This window comes from Aptenodytes forsteri, unplaced genomic scaffold (genome assembly GCF_000699145.1).
Source record: "Aptenodytes forsteri isolate BGI_AS27 unplaced genomic scaffold, ASM69914v1 Scaffold605, whole genome shotgun sequence".
NCBI classification, from domain to species: Eukaryota; Metazoa; Chordata; class Aves; order Sphenisciformes; family Spheniscidae; genus Aptenodytes; species Aptenodytes forsteri.
The window spans coordinates 234259-251356 of record NW_008794427.1 but is presented as its reverse complement, the minus strand read 5'-3'; the positions used below and the strand labels follow the sequence as shown (position 1 = coordinate 251356).

Here is a 17098-nt window from a genome sequence, read left to right as displayed (position 1 = left end):
TGGGGGGCCCTGGTGCCGATCAGTGGCAGGCCTGCCGTGTGAGGCTGTGGTGCCATGCTGGCCTGTGCCCTCCCAGTCATCCTGGTGGCCATCTTCCCAAGTGCCCAGTGCAGCACTCACAAATCTGCCCAGTAAATGCTTTTAATATCACATTAGTGCTCAGTGAAATCAGATTTGGATGGGGTGAGCCTGGGCAGAAGTGAGAAGTGGTTTACCAGTGAGGAAGCTGCTTGCCTGGGTTGTGTTCAGCTGTCCTTGACCTGGTGGGATGGGGCCCTGCTGGGAGGGAGTTCAGTGCCAGGGGGTGGTTTTGGGTCCTGGTGAATGCAGGGAGCATGGAGGAGGGCCAGTGTCCTGCAGGACTGGGCCTTGTGAAAAGGCTCTGATGGGACTGGGGCCACGCCGCAGCTCCTGAAGAGGAGTGGTGTTCACGGATGTCTTGTTGGTGGCTTGCCGTCCCAACAGAGCTCTTCCATGGCCTCCCTGCGGGACAAGGAGTCAGGCAGCAAGCGCACACAAAGCCGTATCTCTCCGCTCTCTGTCGATCTTCTCTTTAAATGGTCGCTCCTGACCTCTCAGATTTAACCAAAGGCTCCTGAGATTGATAACTCTGTCCCTCAGAGGTGAGGCTGGCGTTGGTGTGAAGCTGAGCACTGCTGCAGAAATCCCTCCTCCCAAACCCAGCCATAGCTCTGCGATAGCCGAGTCACTTTTTGTTCCACAACAGCCTGACCTGCTGTTTTGCGCAGTGGGGAAAATATCCCGGCTGGTTACGCTGCTAGGCAGCCTTGACTGCCATAATTTGAACTATATGGCTGGACTAAAAGAGCTGGAGGGGCTGAATGAGCATATTAATTAGTTACATTTCTGTATTAAGTATTAAAAAAAAAGCAGAACTTGAAGTTCATTCTCTTGCAGTGAGAAGGAGTAAACAGTGATAGCTTATCCAGTGAGGTGTTGATTTGAATTATGCATCTGAAGTACTGAAACAGATTAGCAATTAGTGGTAATCACTGGACTAGATTAATTTTTAACATCCCAAATTTATCTACTTTTTTTTGTAAGATAAACTTGTCATTTAGCAGCAAATTGGATCTGCAGCTGCTGATTGCAGAATGGCGTAATGCTGCACAAACAGCTCTTTCCTGCGTCCAAAATGGACACTGCCATTAGAGTTCTTCTTAAACATCCAAATGTTCTGGTTTTTGTTACTTTTATTGTTGTGAACACTTTTAAATACTCCTTTGGGATCTGATCCTGCATCCATGTATGTTTTAAAACACACGTTTTTTATTCTCCAGAGTTTTGCCAGAGACTCTGTGCACTAAAGGTATCAAGGTAGTCTCTTAAAAGTGGAAACCAATGTTAAATAAAAGTGTGAATTTGACATTTGATCTGATCCTCCCGGTGCATCTGAGAAAATGATCCGCAGTCAGTTTTCATAAAACTGCAAGGGGTTTTCTACAAGCTCTGAGTTTCACCAGATGTTTACAGCTGACGGCACACTTTCCTTTGCTTAGTGAAGATTTTTATTTTTGGTTCTACCAGTTACAGGGCTGGGGGAGAATAAAAATTTTCAACAAAGATCTCACTTATAGAGCAGCTTAATGCTTGTCATGGATGTGTGATGGAAGTGATCTGTCCACAATCCTGTGTCCCAAATCTTAGGCATGAAGCATGAACGGCTGATACACTGTTCTGTTTGATTTTATGTCCTGGCACCAAAGACTTGAGCTATGTGGTGTGATTCCCAGAATGATGCCAGCATATATGTTACATTTAAAACAGCCTGATTCTGTCACTCTCGTGTTTTACTAGTTCTTATAGGAACATCGCTTTCCCATCCCAACCCTTTCACATAGAATTAATGTTGAATGTGGAGGAAAAATGGTATCCTTCCCCAATCCTTAGTTTGAGAGCATGTACCAGATGCTGTAATTTTACAGTTCTTGTATCTCCCACATTTATAATATGAGTTTCTTCATTAGTGAAACAAAGGAAAGCTGTAGTTAAAATGTGTAAATGTTAAAATGCAGCACTTGAATAACAGAGGTTGTTTGGGAGCATTAATGTCAAGCTAGTTAATATTTCTAACATCGTATCTTTTCTTGTGACTTCACTTGACAACTTTTTTGCCAAAGTTTTCTTTTTCTCTGCCAGTCTGAAGCAGGTGGGTCCAAAAGTGCAGCTTCTACGCCAGTTACATCTCAGATGCTTTTTGCAGAAATAGTCAGGAGAAACTCCTTTCAGGAAAAAAGCTGCCCAAGGAAAGAAAACTATGACCCAAAGCAGTGGGAATTCCGAATGTAAGAGATGCAACATTAATCTCCTGGTGGTGTGTAGAGACTCATAAACAAGATTGCAAATGTGGATGACTTCCAAGTAAAAGTACTAGCTTACAGCCACTAACAGGCTACTAAGAAAGATTACTTCATCTAATCTTACTTAAAGTATATTTATAAAATATAACACTGCCAAGTTAGATCACAGTGTGGATAAGATGCATGTTGAATCAATTAATTGTATATAGGTATTCATGTTCTGTTTACAGTGAGTAACAACATTCTAGTATTTAATGCATTTTCAGTTACGCAACACTGGGACTGTTTGTTCTTGCTCTGGAAATGCAATATTTTGAAACACTTAAATCTTGTCACAGACGACTCCAAGTGACGTGGGAGGCTTGATCTAGCCTGTGACAAGGCATGGTGGGGTAGAACTGAGCCAGTACTTACCCTCCTCCAGATGCTGCTGGGGGGGGCAAGTAGTGGAAGTAGCCCAGGGCAGGATACAAACAACCAAGTAATATTGTACGGTGACATTTCATTTGTAGCATGTAACAAGGGGCTCCTTTTGCCTGAACCATACGAGTTTCTCTTGGTGTCTGCTTGCTGTTCCCATGGAGATGTATTTCAAAAACTGTCTGTTTCTCATTGCAAAGTTATGGTGTTATACTGTGTGGGCCCCATCCTCTGTCTTCCTTTTGCTCAAAACTAACTGGGTGCACGAAGGCTTTTTCATCTGTTCTCTGGCTCAGGTTCTAGTTTGGATAAATGCTGTCTCTATCGCAAACAGTCTCCCTGGGAGAGGGACTGAACATGCTTGACTCTGCCATCAATGGAAATCGAAGAGCCTCAGGACCTTTGAGGAGTACTTGTGGTTTTTTGCATTGTCTGCATCAGTTTTTAGTTTTGTTTTTTCTTTTTTTTTTTCTCCTCCCCATCCCACTCCCCTTGCTTTCTCTTCAGATATTTATTAACAATGAATGGCATGAGTCTACAAGTGGAAAGAAGTTCCCCACCTACAACCCTTCAACACTGGAGAAAATCTGTGACATTGAGGAAGGAGACAAGGTAAGTGTTGTTGGAAAGGCAGTGCAAAACACAGTTTCCAAGGGACTTCCTTTTGTAGGGAAGCACACAGAGGAAAAGCTGGCTTTTAACGACAACGTACATCTGGCCAGACTGTGAGCTGGAGGTCTGGGACACTAGATGTGCTGCTCAAGAATTACACGGGGTGGGTGGGATCAATCCTGTCCAACTTGGCAGAGTCACTTTCCCTGGTAGGAACTGCCTGCCAAACACTGTCAGAGGAATGAGATTCAGCATCGTTCTTGTGTTATAGACTAGAAGGAAGCAGCCGGTCTGAGGAAATAGTGTATGGATGGTGTATGCACATCCCTGACAGAACCTGGGCCTTGTGTTGGGAGTGGTTTATACACAAGCTGCATGGCAGCCTGTTGGAGACACTGAACTGAAACTTGCCCTTTTTAAACACAGTCAACAAATAACCTGAATGCTTGGGGGAATTTAAGCTCAGTCACACAAACGCTACCCAATTTCTGCTAGAGATGTGGTGCTGCTTTTCCAACTGGTGTCATGGCTTCTGGCCTCCTGCACAAATGTGGCAACTCTCAGTTAAAACCAAACCAGTATCTCAAGAACTTTAGTAGTCCCTGGCCCTGGTGTGCTGTAGAGTAGCCTGGGATATAACTACTTGGGTTTGATAACAGTCTGAGGTGAGGAACAATCGGATGTGACACTTTTTGTCCAAAACAGCTCATCACGTATGGGTCAACTGGCCTGATCTATGGGAAAGAGCTAGCCCAAGAGCTGGCTTTTTGCAGTATGTCATGGGAAGCTGATTCACAGCTTCTCTGCTGTACCAGGACTTTGGCTGCTCATTGCTGGTGGCAGTAAGTGATGGGCAGTGTGGGCGTTTCTGCTTGTACTGTGGTATCTCTTTCTTGGTATTTAAGCTTGTCCAGCACTTGTGAGGCCCAGTGCCTGATTTCCAGCCAGGTAGCTGCCTTGGGGATCCTTTCCTAGTAGGAGTGATACTAGTTGAGCTGGGGCAATGTGTTTTCTGGTATTATACTGTATAGAGTATAGAGCCTGACCTTTCTGCAGATGGGAGCAAACTTGCTTGGCAATACAAGTCTCCAGCCTGCATGCAAACAGTGTGTAAGGTAGCTGTTCTTTTTGGATGGCACTAAAGCAGCCTCTGAGACCTGTGGCCATGGGGTATCTGTGCATCCATGGGGCAATTACAGATTGAGGCAGAACCAAACATTATGTGTAATTTCTTTATACTAACTGGGTAGGACACAACTGTGTTTAATTGCAGTGGCATGTAAACAGAGTTGACGAAGCTAACTCTGATGCAACTGTATTTTGCTAGGCAGAAACCATGACGTTGCTATTGTTCCCTGAGCTAAGTGTCTCCTCAAGCAGTTACAGAGCATTACATGAGTATTTCAAGCCTGCTTCTTAATGACTTGGTTAAAGAAAAATGTTATGCAGATCTAAAAGGCCAGTTTTGCAGCTTGCCTCCTTGAGACTTGTCACTGCCTGAATTCAAGGATAGCTTTCAGCTTCTAGCTTGCAGGAGAGTCACTGTAAACCTTTTCTTGGGGCCAGTCAGTGGAGCCCTCTACCCGTGGATACTCAGCATTGGTGCCTGATTCCTCGGTGCATTGGTGCCTGATTCCTCGGTGCATTGAATAATTGCAGGCAAGAATGTAAGTTAGCTGCACCTTGGGTGCCAAAAGCCTCTTATTCCACCCCTTTACATCACAGATTTTTTTAATTTTCATTTTTTGCTCTAAGTAGGTTTTTGTGAGAGGCTGAGCGGGATTAGACCTGGATCTGGATTAGTTAGAAGGCAGAGTCAGGGGTGAGAAGCATCCCAAACTAGCTGTTTGGTTACTGGTGACACTTGACTGTGTCCCACTGTCCTCTGGGGAAACTGAGTCCCCTGAGACTTCCTTTGCCTTGCTTGAACACCCCCTCCTAGGTCTGTCACTCCAGTCTGTTGGACTTACTACAGAAAGTGGAGAGTTGTGTTTGGTGGTGCTTTCCAGCATCTTGTCCCCACGTGCCACCATACTTGGTTGTGCTGGTCAGTACCACTGCAGGGGTGGCAGCTCTTAGTACTGGCTCTGGCTTCAGATGTGCTGTGCTAGGGTTGGCTCTGCCTTCACAGCAGGCTGGGAGCAGGACTCCACTTCCCTGGCCCTGAACAGAAACCTGCCCCTCTCTGGCCATGTAGAGCATGTTTTGCCTAGCATGCACGTGAGCAGTGGGAATTTGGCAGCCAATATCTCAGTGATGACAATTTAGTCTGGTGCTGAAACTTGGCCAATGCTTTATGAGGCTAGGAGCAAAGGTTTTGTTTGTTCTTTAATTACAGAATTTAAGACAGAATTGCCCTTGATGGGATAGTTGGGGGATAAAGGGAAGTCTTGTCTGGAAAAAGGAGCACTGAAAATAAAATGGCAAATGCTTCCACTAGATGCTTGGAGGCTTTTTGCCTCCCAAATAACGGCTTAGTGTCCAAGCGTTTGCCAGGTTGATAACGGAGAAGGAATAACTTTCTTCATTAGACTCCTGCCCCCAGTGAATAGTGTAGCCCCAGAACTTCCACCCTGTCTTGGTGTTACCATGTGAAGGCAAAAATACTTGCGCCATTGTCATTTCTCTGGTGCTGTCAATAACATTTGAAGACAGGCTTTTTTTTTCTTCTAGCAGCTTGCTAACATCCATCAAGGGCCAGGGGAAAGGTGCTCCTTCCTCAGAGGAGTGTCCAGCTCAGCTGGCTGCCACAGAGCATGGGCAGCAGGTCCGCAGCTGTGACTGTCAAGCAGACTCAATGCTGTGGAGCATCAGTCATGATCATTTCTAAGCAGTTCACTGTCCCATGTGGATCTTTGAAGGGTTGTAAGAGGGTTTTGTTCACAGTCATCCCACCTCCCTCAGATTGCAGTGGCAGGCTGAGGTAAAAGGCTGCAGGAATATTATTCCCTACAGCAGACTTGCAATGCCCTCAATAATGGTTTTGGATACTTTGGACTGTTAAGATGCTGTTTGTAGCTGGTTAAAACTTTGGTTCAAAAGTTAGAGCAATGCAATGTGTAGACTGTTTGGAGAGGGTTTGCAGGGGAGCAGGTCAGTTCTGAACCTCTTCTGATTGAGAAACTGTGGCATGCACCTACCTTTCCAGAGAAGTGCACGGTGGAGGCTTTTCAAAGAAGTTAGTAAATGAGGTTAAGACAGACAGTCTCCACTGGGTGTGCTCCATCCCTGGCATGTCTCCTTACTGGCCAAATCAAAGCAGTGTTGCGCACACTGAGCCTGAAGCAGAGCAAGGCTTTTTTTCAGATTTTTTCCCTACTCAGAACCAGTGGGGTGATGGTCTCCACTGTGCTCTGCAGCCTGCTGCGGAGGCAGGAGAGAAGAAAAAGGGGCAGGATAGAAATGGAGCAGCTATGAGCAGGACTTGAGGTAGAGGAGGTAGCTTAGAACAAAGAACGGTGTGAGTTTGTTCAGGGGAAAATGGTATGCGGTTGTGTAACTGGGGGTTGTATCATAATGCAAACATTCAGGGTGGGTATGAGGGTTTGCAGGCATTTCCCAACGCTGCAGTGCTTGACTTTGCAATCTTAATATTCTCTTAGCGGAGCTCTTTATGTAATACTTGGTAAATCTGTATAGATCAGAACTGAGCACCAGGATGCACAGACCTCCTCCTTGTGGTTTTGTATACCACAGTGTGTCCCTGGCACCTTGACAGTTACGAGTCTCTTTGTCACGCATTGTGCCTACCTATTGCAACATGCCTGCAATGAACATGCCATTCAGACTCCCCTAATGCCTAGTCATAACAGGATGGATTAAGAATGGCATTTCAGCCTTCCTGAAGAATTTCCTTGTTTTTGCTGGTCTCAGGCCTATTGAGGCTGTGCAGGCTCACAAGATCTCACTTGGTGGTGCTACCCCTGAGGGTGTTTTGGGAAAGCCTTTTTGCTTGTGTGATAGTGACTGCAGTCTCCAAGCTGCTACGTGTACCCAGCATGTCTGAGAAAAGAGGCAAGGAATGAAGACAACTAGTATTTGCAGGAGCTGCAGCAGGGCTGAGGTGCTACCATGTTTAGAGGATGGGGAAGATCTGGGCATGCACTGAAGTCCTCTGCCTGCACAGCCATCTCATCCCTGTTCCTGTGAGTGCGAGGGTGGTGGGAAATCTCTCAGTACCAAGGATATGCTGCGTTGTGGCCTGTGCCACTACAGACCCAATGCTCTGTGCGTCAGTGCTCCCAGCCTGGTCACAGAAGCTAATTAATTCCTGCTAAGGGAAGACTTGTTTAAACCTGATACACTTCTTGTCTGTCTTTGTCTGCTTTGTCACAAAATATTGCCTTCTTTCAGCTTGCGTCTTCATTCCAGCAGGCGGGATGGGGAGTACATAAGCATGCAGCAGCTGGTGGTGCCTTCTGGCTTTTGTGATGTGCCAGTTTGAATCCAGATCAATTCAACTGAAGCAAACCATTCTGAAGGCCCGTTCTGCCTGTGGGTGATGGGCCCCAAGCAGGACTTGCCTGCCTGTGCACAGTAGATGCTTGCTACCTCTGCCTCGCCAGCACCCTTGCTTGATCAGAGCCATTCTTAACTGCCTGTAACAGCACAAGTTTCCTCCAATGGTGTCCCCATCAGTGCCCTTCCAAAAGGGTTCTTTTCCTGGCAGTATAGGTCAGACTGTTTTAAAGCTGTGTAATCTTCTTATAAAGAAAAGGAGCCAAATTTAGTGTAAGGCGCTATTTCAGTGGGTGATGACTTGCCGTTTTCTCCATGAACTTTTGCTGTAGGAAGGCAACATGTCTCCCCATAATATTTTTCTTGGTTGAGCACCACACATTTCCCCATGAGGGGAGAATGGCCAGACCTTGTTGGATCAGGGCAGAGACTTACTTTGTAATTGTATCCAGACAAGACTTGAGATAAGACATAAATGAGAGCAACTGGTGAAGTGCTATGAGGAACAATCAAGGCCTGAAACCCTTCCTCCTTTCCCACCCCCTTGAGCCACATATCGTGGTGAGGTGCAAGTTCTCCATCAGCTAAAGTGAGGCATGGGCTGTGCCAGACATTACGTAGAGCAGGATTCTGTCCAAAGCCAGGGCAAAGTATGCTTTATGTATGCTTGGGGTACAGTCTTGGCTTTGTGGATGTTGATGGCAGTGTTCCCATTGACTTTATTGGGTCGGGAGGTTGCCCTTGGCTTCACTTTTTTTAATCAATGTATGTGGGGAGAAGGGAGGAGTCAACTAACATGCTGTGGCCAGAGCAAATGCATGAAGCTTCTCTGGAGGTGGCGGTGTGGGAAGAGAGGGAATTTGCTGCCCACCTGAGTAGTAACTTTGGTAAACAGAGTTAGATTTGGTCCAGAGTGTGGTAAAGCAGTTGGGAGACAAAGGGGGAGTGGCACTAATTCTGTGTAGGTGAAATGCCTTTGTCAACAAAACCCTTCCCATCTGGTAGAAATGTTCTGGAATTGTGATCTAGGATCTAAGGGAGCCTTTTTAGTGTGTTAACTGTTACTGGCATGGGTTCCAGTGGGACTGAATGGTGGGATCTGAGCTGTGATTGTTCCCCTGGATAAAACCATGTTCTCTCTCTTGGGGACTTTCCTTCCCACACTTGTTCAGAGGAGGATGATTCATGGATGCCAATGGTCTGTCACGCTTAGGGAAGCTGTAATGGGAACAGAATTGGGATCTTGTTTCCCCATCCTCCCCCAGTGTCACTTACATCCTGTATCAGCAGGAACATGATTCTGGATTATTGTATAAACAAACTGGTTGCATAAAATTACCCTTGAAAGACCCTATTGGTACTCTGACCCCAAGGTTGTTCAGCAGCCCAGGCCAAATGCAAAACTTACTGCAGGCTTGAGTCCAAACCCAGGAGTAAAATGGAAGTGGTTTTGTCAGACAACTTGGTTTTAGCCACCACAGCATCATCTAGGAAGCAGCCTGATGGGGTTTCTGTGCCATTGTCCAGCTCCTTCCTTGTAACCTAAGGTTTTCTTGTGTATGTGGCTGCCCTAGCCTGATGTGGATAATGCAGTGGAAGCAGCGAAGGCAGCATTCCAAAGGGGGGCTCCGTGGAGACAGATGGATGCCCTAAGCAGAGGACGACTCCTGCACAAGCTGGCTGATCTTCTCGAGCGAGACAGAGTCATCCTGGCAGTAAGTACTGTGATTGGTGAGCAGTGATAAACCAGCAACTGTTGGCTGATAACTCAGCTCCATCCCTCTGATTTTGCTGCATCCATATCTACCTAATATTTTTCTTTTCTCTCCCTTTATGAAGGGCAGAAGAGTCCATGCAGGAGTCATGGCTTATCTTCCTCTTTCTGCAGGATGATTTTGGGGGTCTTGGAAGAAGGCTGTTAGTTCTTCTATATAGTTGGCTGCTTCTCCAAAACTTTAGCTAGTTATTGAAGTGATTACAGATATTAATACTTAAATTTTCAAAGCAATAAACATTCTTTCTTAGTTTAAGTCATCAATGCTCATAGCTGTCTCCCAGCTCTTATCTTAAAAAAACCAAAAAACAAAACCCAAAAAACCAAACAACCCACAAAACAAAACAAAAAACCCAAAACAACCAACAAACAAACCCAAAACAAACAACAACAAAAAACAAACAAAAAAAACCCCAAACCACCACAGCTGACATGGTCCTTCTTTATTACAAAAATGCAGACCAGTTTGACTTCTTTGCACATTGCTTCCCCTAAAATGGGGGGCTGGAATGAGAGTCTTTCTCTTGCTGGATGTCATCCAAAGCTTAAAATGTGTGTAAGTGGGAACTGTTTCTTTCCCTACTGAATGCACTGGCTCAGGAAAATCTCTTTATAGCCATGAAGCTGTGTTAACTTGGACTTCTGCACTGAAGAACTATTGCTAATGATTCCCCATCCGGTCCTGAGGGAGTCCTTCTGGTGCAGAACAAGGGGAGTAGGACCCAAGCTAAAATACACTGCAGTTAGTAGAAGCCTTTAGACTCTATAGGCCTTGGATGTCTTTCCAAATTGCGCCCACAGATCCTAGCATCTCTCAGCTTAGAACTGCTGTCAGTCCATACCTAAGATCTTGGACCTGCGCACTCACCAGTTCAATGCTGCACTTTGGTTCTGCTTATCTTCAGGGGAGTAGCATTTATGACATTCAGTGCTGTTAGATGTGTAGGTTCCTGAGCTGATGCCTCAGTGAGGTCAGTAGGACTTAACATACACGGGATGTCTTAGGAGCCTGTACTTGCATGACTATTTTGAGCTGGGTCTCTTTCCCCAACACAGTGTCTCTTAACCACATGACAGCTTCCAGTTTCAGCAGGACAAAACCAAAAAATCCAGGTCCGAAGGCAATTCTGGCCAGCATATAAAAGGGGAAAAAAAAAATGTGTGTGAATACACCCTGTTCATTTTCTGCTCAGTTTTTGATGTGACTTCAGAAGACCCTCCTTTTTCCATAACCAGGATACTCATTTCAAGCTTTCTGCTGTCCTTCTGATCTGGGAGGGCTTGTTTGGCATTGTTATTTTCACTGCAGAAAACCAGCCGTAGCTGCCTTGGCTGCATGCTAAGTAATGACTTATAAAAATCAGTCGTTTTAGCAGACATTCAGAGTGGATAACAATCCTAGTCATTCCAAGGGGAATGTCTGTTTGAGCGCTGTTTGGACCCTAATGTCTGTGGAAGATGACAGGGTATGACTTCATATGTAAACAAAGATGTTTCAATCTACCAAGGGATAGTACTTCCTTTATGGACGTGCTGGCCATTTGCACCAATATCCCATTTAATGACCTGAGTAGAGAACAAAGCATTCACTGAGCGAATGTCCAGAACAGTGAGACGGACACAGGCCGAGACTGGACTTCATTTAGAGCTGCTCAGCATCAGTGCAGCTTTAGTGAAGCAACTTCTCCCTTGCCTTAGTCTCAGCACAGATCTGAGCCCAAAGGTTACTTTACCAGAACTCTGTAAAAAATGTGTTTTTTGTCATCCTGTGGACAAAAGAGACTTCTCAGAGGTTGGTTTTAGGGTTATGAAGCAGAAAAAATAGATTTCCAAATAAAAGGAAAGTGGGTCTGACTGGTTTCAGTGACACCATCTGGAATCCAGAACATCTGCGTCGGAGGGTCAGTTGCAGTGAAGTCATGACACTCACATCATTTCTGACCAGTGCCCCAGACCACAGCCCTGTATCCCACCCACAGCCACCTTCTGGGGGCTTCTGGAAGATGCACTTTAATTGCAATCACTGAACAAAGTAACTTGTGTATGCATCAGGGTTATTGGGTCTAGTCTCCCTTCTATCTTACTTGTATTAATGAGCTCGTTCCTTAAATATAAGGTGAGGGAAGGAAAGTCCATGTCTGCAGCACAAGGGAAAGTAAAATTGAGAAGGAGTTTCTCTAAAAGCTTGTTTTAAGAAAAAAAAACATTGACTTGTCTGACTGGATGCAATTTGATTTTTTAGACTCTGGAAACAATGGACACAGGAAAACCTTTTCTGCAGGCCTATTTCATTGACCTGGAAGGTTGTATAAAAACACTCCGATATTACGCTGGATGGGCTGACAAAATTCAGGGCAGAACCATCCCAGTGGGTAAGTTCCTTCAGACCCAGTTTCAGAGCTGGGATGGCATCAGGGAGGGAGGCCTGCGGGGGGGGGGGGGAAAGCATGGAAAGGCTGGCTTCTGAAAACCTGCAAAAATAGCCTTGCATTTCCTTTCTGTCTCAGGATGCATTTTAAGTAGATATGTTTCAAGATTTAAATTAATGGGAGAACAATGTGAATAGTTGTTCCATAGATAATGGATGGGCTCTTTTGTTGCTTTTTTAACAGAGAAACCTTTTTTGGTTTTAAATTCAGACTAATTCTTAAAGAAAAAAACCCCACATATTATAGGGGAGTTTATTCATTAGGTATCACTGAAAAGAATTAAGATGCCAGAGGGTGGAAGGACAGAGGTTTCTAGGGAGAATTGTATGAAGGCAGCAGAGCTTGTGCTGTCCTAGATTTCACAGGGACGTGACAGAGGGTTGATGTGGAATCCACCAGTGCCTCCCACCTCACTGATGTTCCTGCATCCCTGACAGCGCTGGTTCACTGTTTAGAGAGATCATGTAGTGCTTTTTTTTAACTTTTATTAAAGACAGGGTCTGAGATGTTGACTCGTCTCAGAAGCCAAAGCACTGAGCTCTTGGAGGGACCCTGTCAAGTTTTCTGACACTCGAAAGAGGTTTTTCAAAATGTTTCCTAGGCTGTGGAGCCAGAGCAGTCACACTGCGCTGTTGTGGCAGGGACAGAGAGAATACTTTGGCTCAGCTATATAAGTTCAAACACGGTTTTGGGGACAACAAGTTAAGACAATGGATGTCCATGTGGCACGATAAGTAATATGGTGTATTTTCAAAATCAGCCTGTTTTGTCCCTGAATGTGGGTGATCACTGAGGCTGTATGAAGGACAGGCACTGCAGACAAAAATGAGTCACCAGAGGAAGGGCTCTGAAGGGCTGAACTAGTTCAGTCTGTGCAGGCAGCAAAGGGAGCGATGTCAGTCATGTAGATTGAGATTTGTCACCCTCATTCAGAGTAACGTGAAGCTTTGCTTGCCTGGACACTGCTCCTTGGTCCTGATTTGAGATCACTTCCAAAAACTGTAGTTAGAAATGTTTATGTTTTCTGTCAGATCTTCCCAATGAAACTAGGTTTTCAGCAAGAATGAATTTGTAAGGAAAATGTCCTTCCTGCTTTCTCTTTGAAAGAGTAATAGCAGTATTTTAAGATGAATGGTATTACTTTACTCCCAGAATTTCATCTTTTTGTGACTTCTTACCAGAAGTGCAATTCCTGTTACACTGAATATGATTCCTGTACAAAATGGGTTTAAAAACTCTCCCCCTCAGGGAAACAAGTGCTTTGCTTCTTTCAGTGAGACACAATCTGAATGAAATTTGTGCTTGCTCTTTAGTGTGGTAGGGAGTTATCCTCCAGCTTAGCCTCAACACAGGGAGATTGCAGAAGGAATTGAACCCCTGGTTTTAAAAGGCTCCACTGTGAACAGGAGCAGTGTTTGGCTTTTGAGCTAATACAAGATCTATTCTCAAACAGAGCTTCATCTGCCTGGGGTGTCCCAGAGGCATGAGTTAAGATGAACAGATATAGGGTTCTTTGTCTAACATGGTTTTAGTTCTGTCCCCAACCTGTTAGTGTGCAGTCGTCTTACACTCTTTCTCTAGAAGCAAGGATTTTGACGGCTTTGTCTTCCTTTATTCTTTTGTCTTGCAGATGAAAATTTTGTCTGTTTCACCAGGCATGAACCAATGGGTGTCTGTGGAGCTATAACTCCAGTAAGTAGCAGTGATGGTGCCCTGCATCTCCCTTAGAACTGGAAGAAGTACATGTGCACTCCCCGTCTCATACTGCAGCCATTTGCTTCCTAGTTAAGTCCAGCTGTTCTGTAGGGAACTCCCATCTCAGTTGCCTGATGTAGTTTCTTGTTTTACCCCCATGCCAATTGCTCTTGGCAACGCAAAGTCCTCTGCAATGGAAGGGTGGGTCTCCTAATCAGATGCTCTGTTCCTCTCTAAGGCTGACAGCAGTCACCAGAGACCAGTCAGAGCTCTCTGACTCTTGCACTGCTGGGACAACCATCTTGTTGTTACGTGTGCTAGCCTTTTGCTGCCTAGTGCTGATGCATAGTTTTGAGTTTTAAATCACATCCATTATTAATAACCACTGGCTGTTCTTTTAGCTTTCTATGATTAAATCTCACTGAATAGAGTTTTCTTTTCCTTGAGGTCTCATTCTCTGCTGAGGGGGCAGTGTGGCTAGTTCTTGGAATACCTCCAGTTTTAGTGTGTGTTGCTTGCTCTGTTTAAACAGACGGCCAGGAATACTTTACAGCTACATGGGAGACATAGTTTGTTCCTGTCTGGTTGTAAAAGGCTTTGAACGTGGTATCCTACAGGCCATGAGGCAAATGGTGATGTGCCAACATTCTCTGTTTGGATACTTGGATCAATAAGAGTCCATGGAAGATTTTGACCTTTGGGATAAGGTTATAGGAGAGACTGAAGGAAATGCATGTGGGGTACTGGATTTGCTGGACCCTGGGAATACCAGGTCTGGACAAGTTCCCAAAGATATCTGGGGAAATTTTGCTTTTTCCTTCAGCAGGACTGAGCTTATGTCCCCTGTGATAAGGTGGTATGGTCTATTTAGCAATGTCAGGGTGAGGCAAAGTGGGAGATGGTTGGTACTAGTTATCAAACGTTTGGCTTGATGACTTCTGCACAGCTTTTCTGGCTGAACAAGCAATGTGCCTGCTTGTGAGCAAGTAGAATTTGTGACTTAAGATCAAAACATCAGGTTCCTTATGTTGATTACCAATTGAAAGGTATCTCCTGGTCACACTTTAGCCACCTTTGGCACTCAGCAATGCTTTTGGAAACTATCCCTTTAAAAGCCTACATGTAGGATGCTTTGGAGGGCCGCTATAAGGGGACATAGTGGGACTTCTAATAGTTCAGGTTGACCCTACATCAGCAATAAATACAATAGAAAGTACAGAACAAAATTTGACCCAAGTTCAACACTGTGTTTGTGAAAAGGATGATTGGGGTCAACAAAACCACATCTGTCTTCAGTTTACTTAGAACGAATCCCCTTCATTTTTTTCCAGTTTGATCTCTAACACCAACAGTCTGTGAGTTTGTATATTCCTATTTGATTTAAAGAGATTCTGTCACTATTCTGCATATGTCTTCCTAGACCAATTAACAATCCTTCCTTTTTCCTGTGGCTTGACTATATTTAAACCAATGTTCTTAGCAAGTGAAGTTCTTACAAAGTGCAGCATATGACTGAGCTTTATCCCAAGGTGATGTCATGAGGCAGCCCTGGAGTTCTTTACTGTTACTTTCACCATCCATTCTGCAATGGAAAGCTCCTAATGGAGTTATGTCATGCTCTGAAAGTGTAGGAAAGTAGTGTAGGTGTGGATGGCTCAAGCTGCAAAGTCAGGCCTTCAAGAAGGCTTAGGAAAAAAAGACAAATGGGCAACTCATGGGATGTGGCCATTGGAGAAGATCACTGAAACGAAACAGGTCTGGGAAAGAAGGAGAGGCAAGTTGAAGAATAGCACATTAGGCTAAATTCTGCTTTGTCTCAGAGCTGCTCCGTGAGAACAGAACTCATCTCTTAAAACTACACTGCTAATTTATTTGTAAGTGTGAATTTGTGGATTCCTAACATATTTGGCTTCTTTGTTGATAGCTGAAGGCCCTTGGCCTAGTCTTGCCAAGAAGTCCCCTTACTGTTGGCCTGCTTCCATCATCCCTAAAGCAGCATTAATTATTTTTAATGAAGAAATCCTTTCTGCTGCCAAATGACCTTTCTGAGATTCAGTGTGAGCTAGATTTTCCACTTCTTGCTTAGGCTCCAAGATCTACAAATACACATGACCATGAAAGAGATTAGCACAGAGGAAACTGATGTGGACTGGTTCCTAATTCCAGATAAGAAAACTAATTGGAAAGGAGCAATTTACAATTTGAAGGTAGTATAAGACCTCCCCTGGATTTCCGTGACTGAACAACCCACTGCAGTTTCCTAGTTATAAACCTGGAATTAAATGATATTGTATAACTCCTAACTACTCAGCCAATACCTAACACAGAAAAATTAGGTTTTTTCAATGAGCAGTTGCACCTTGTCATTCCCCCACATAAGGATGCTGTATAAAAGTGATGCATCAGGACACTGCCTCCAACACAATCTCTGTGAACAGCCAAAATCCTATACAAAGTGTGATCAAACTCCTGTAAAGAATGAGGTCGCATCATGCAGAGGTTTGTCCAACTTACAGGATTAGCTTGAGGACTGCCAGCAATATTTGGGATCTCATGGGGAAATCAAGGAAGTTATGCTCCGTAGTCCAAGCAAACGCAGTATTGTAAGCAGCCACTTCTCTCTGTGGCTGTCCTCCCAGTTGCTTTTTCCTGAGCTGTGTGAAGGTGGGGAAAATGCTGCGTGGAAGTGAGTAGGTGACTGTGCTGGCTGATCTGACCAGCCTTGTGTTCTTGCAGTGGAACTTCCCGTTGTTAATGCTCATTTGGAAGATGGCACCAGCGCTGTGCTGTGGAAACACTTTGGTTATTAAGCCAGCTGAACAAACTCCTCTCACGTCACTGTACATTGGCTCACTGATCAAGGAGGTAAGGAAATCTGAACATCCCATCTAGGTACTGTTCTTTTAAGGTCATAAGCAAGACTGTATTTTGAATTGGCTGTGTAGTTTTTTAGGTTTTAAAGACGTTAAAGCCTCACAGAGGAAAGTGAGAACAACCTCTGTCTTCAGACTTTTCTTACAAAGGCCTTCATGACTGGCCGTGGCTATCTGGGATGTAGCAAAGATCACAAAACCTGTAGGTTTTTCTTCTTTCTCAGGAAGCTGCAGAGAGAAAAAATGGTGCTTTTATTCTTCTGCCTTGTCTTCCCCTCTCCCAAATGAGGGAAAGACTACAGCTCAGTTTTATTAGACAATGGGACAAAAAAGAGGGTGATTAGACAGCAGCGTTGAGTTTGTACCATTTTTAAGTGGGATAATTCAACAAAGACAGAGTGCCATAGGAAACAATTCTTCATAATTTCTGCAGTTAGTAGAACAATTTAGCTATGTCTGGCCTTTAAAGCCAACTCGATACTGACATAAAGGGAAGATCATAGGTTGGGATTTCAA

General features: G+C 44.5%; 1 protein-coding gene across 1 annotated transcript in view; it reads left to right on the top strand.

Moving 5' to 3' along the window:
• Window positions 1-3251: 3251 nt before the first annotated feature.
• The window catches only part of ALDH1A3 (aldehyde dehydrogenase 1 family member A3), a 33761-nt gene continuing 19914 nt past the window's right edge, over window positions 3252-17098 (top strand). Inside the window, exons 1-5 of the mRNA XM_009289468.1 lie at window positions 3252-3353; window positions 9386-9526; window positions 11828-11957; window positions 13645-13706; window positions 16446-16574. Coding sequence (XP_009287743.1) covers window positions 9452-9526; window positions 11828-11957; window positions 13645-13706; window positions 16446-16574 — 396 coding nt within the window. The 5' untranslated portion in view covers window positions 3252-3353; window positions 9386-9451. The remainder of the gene's footprint in view (window positions 3354-9385; window positions 9527-11827; window positions 11958-13644; window positions 13707-16445; window positions 16575-17098) is intronic.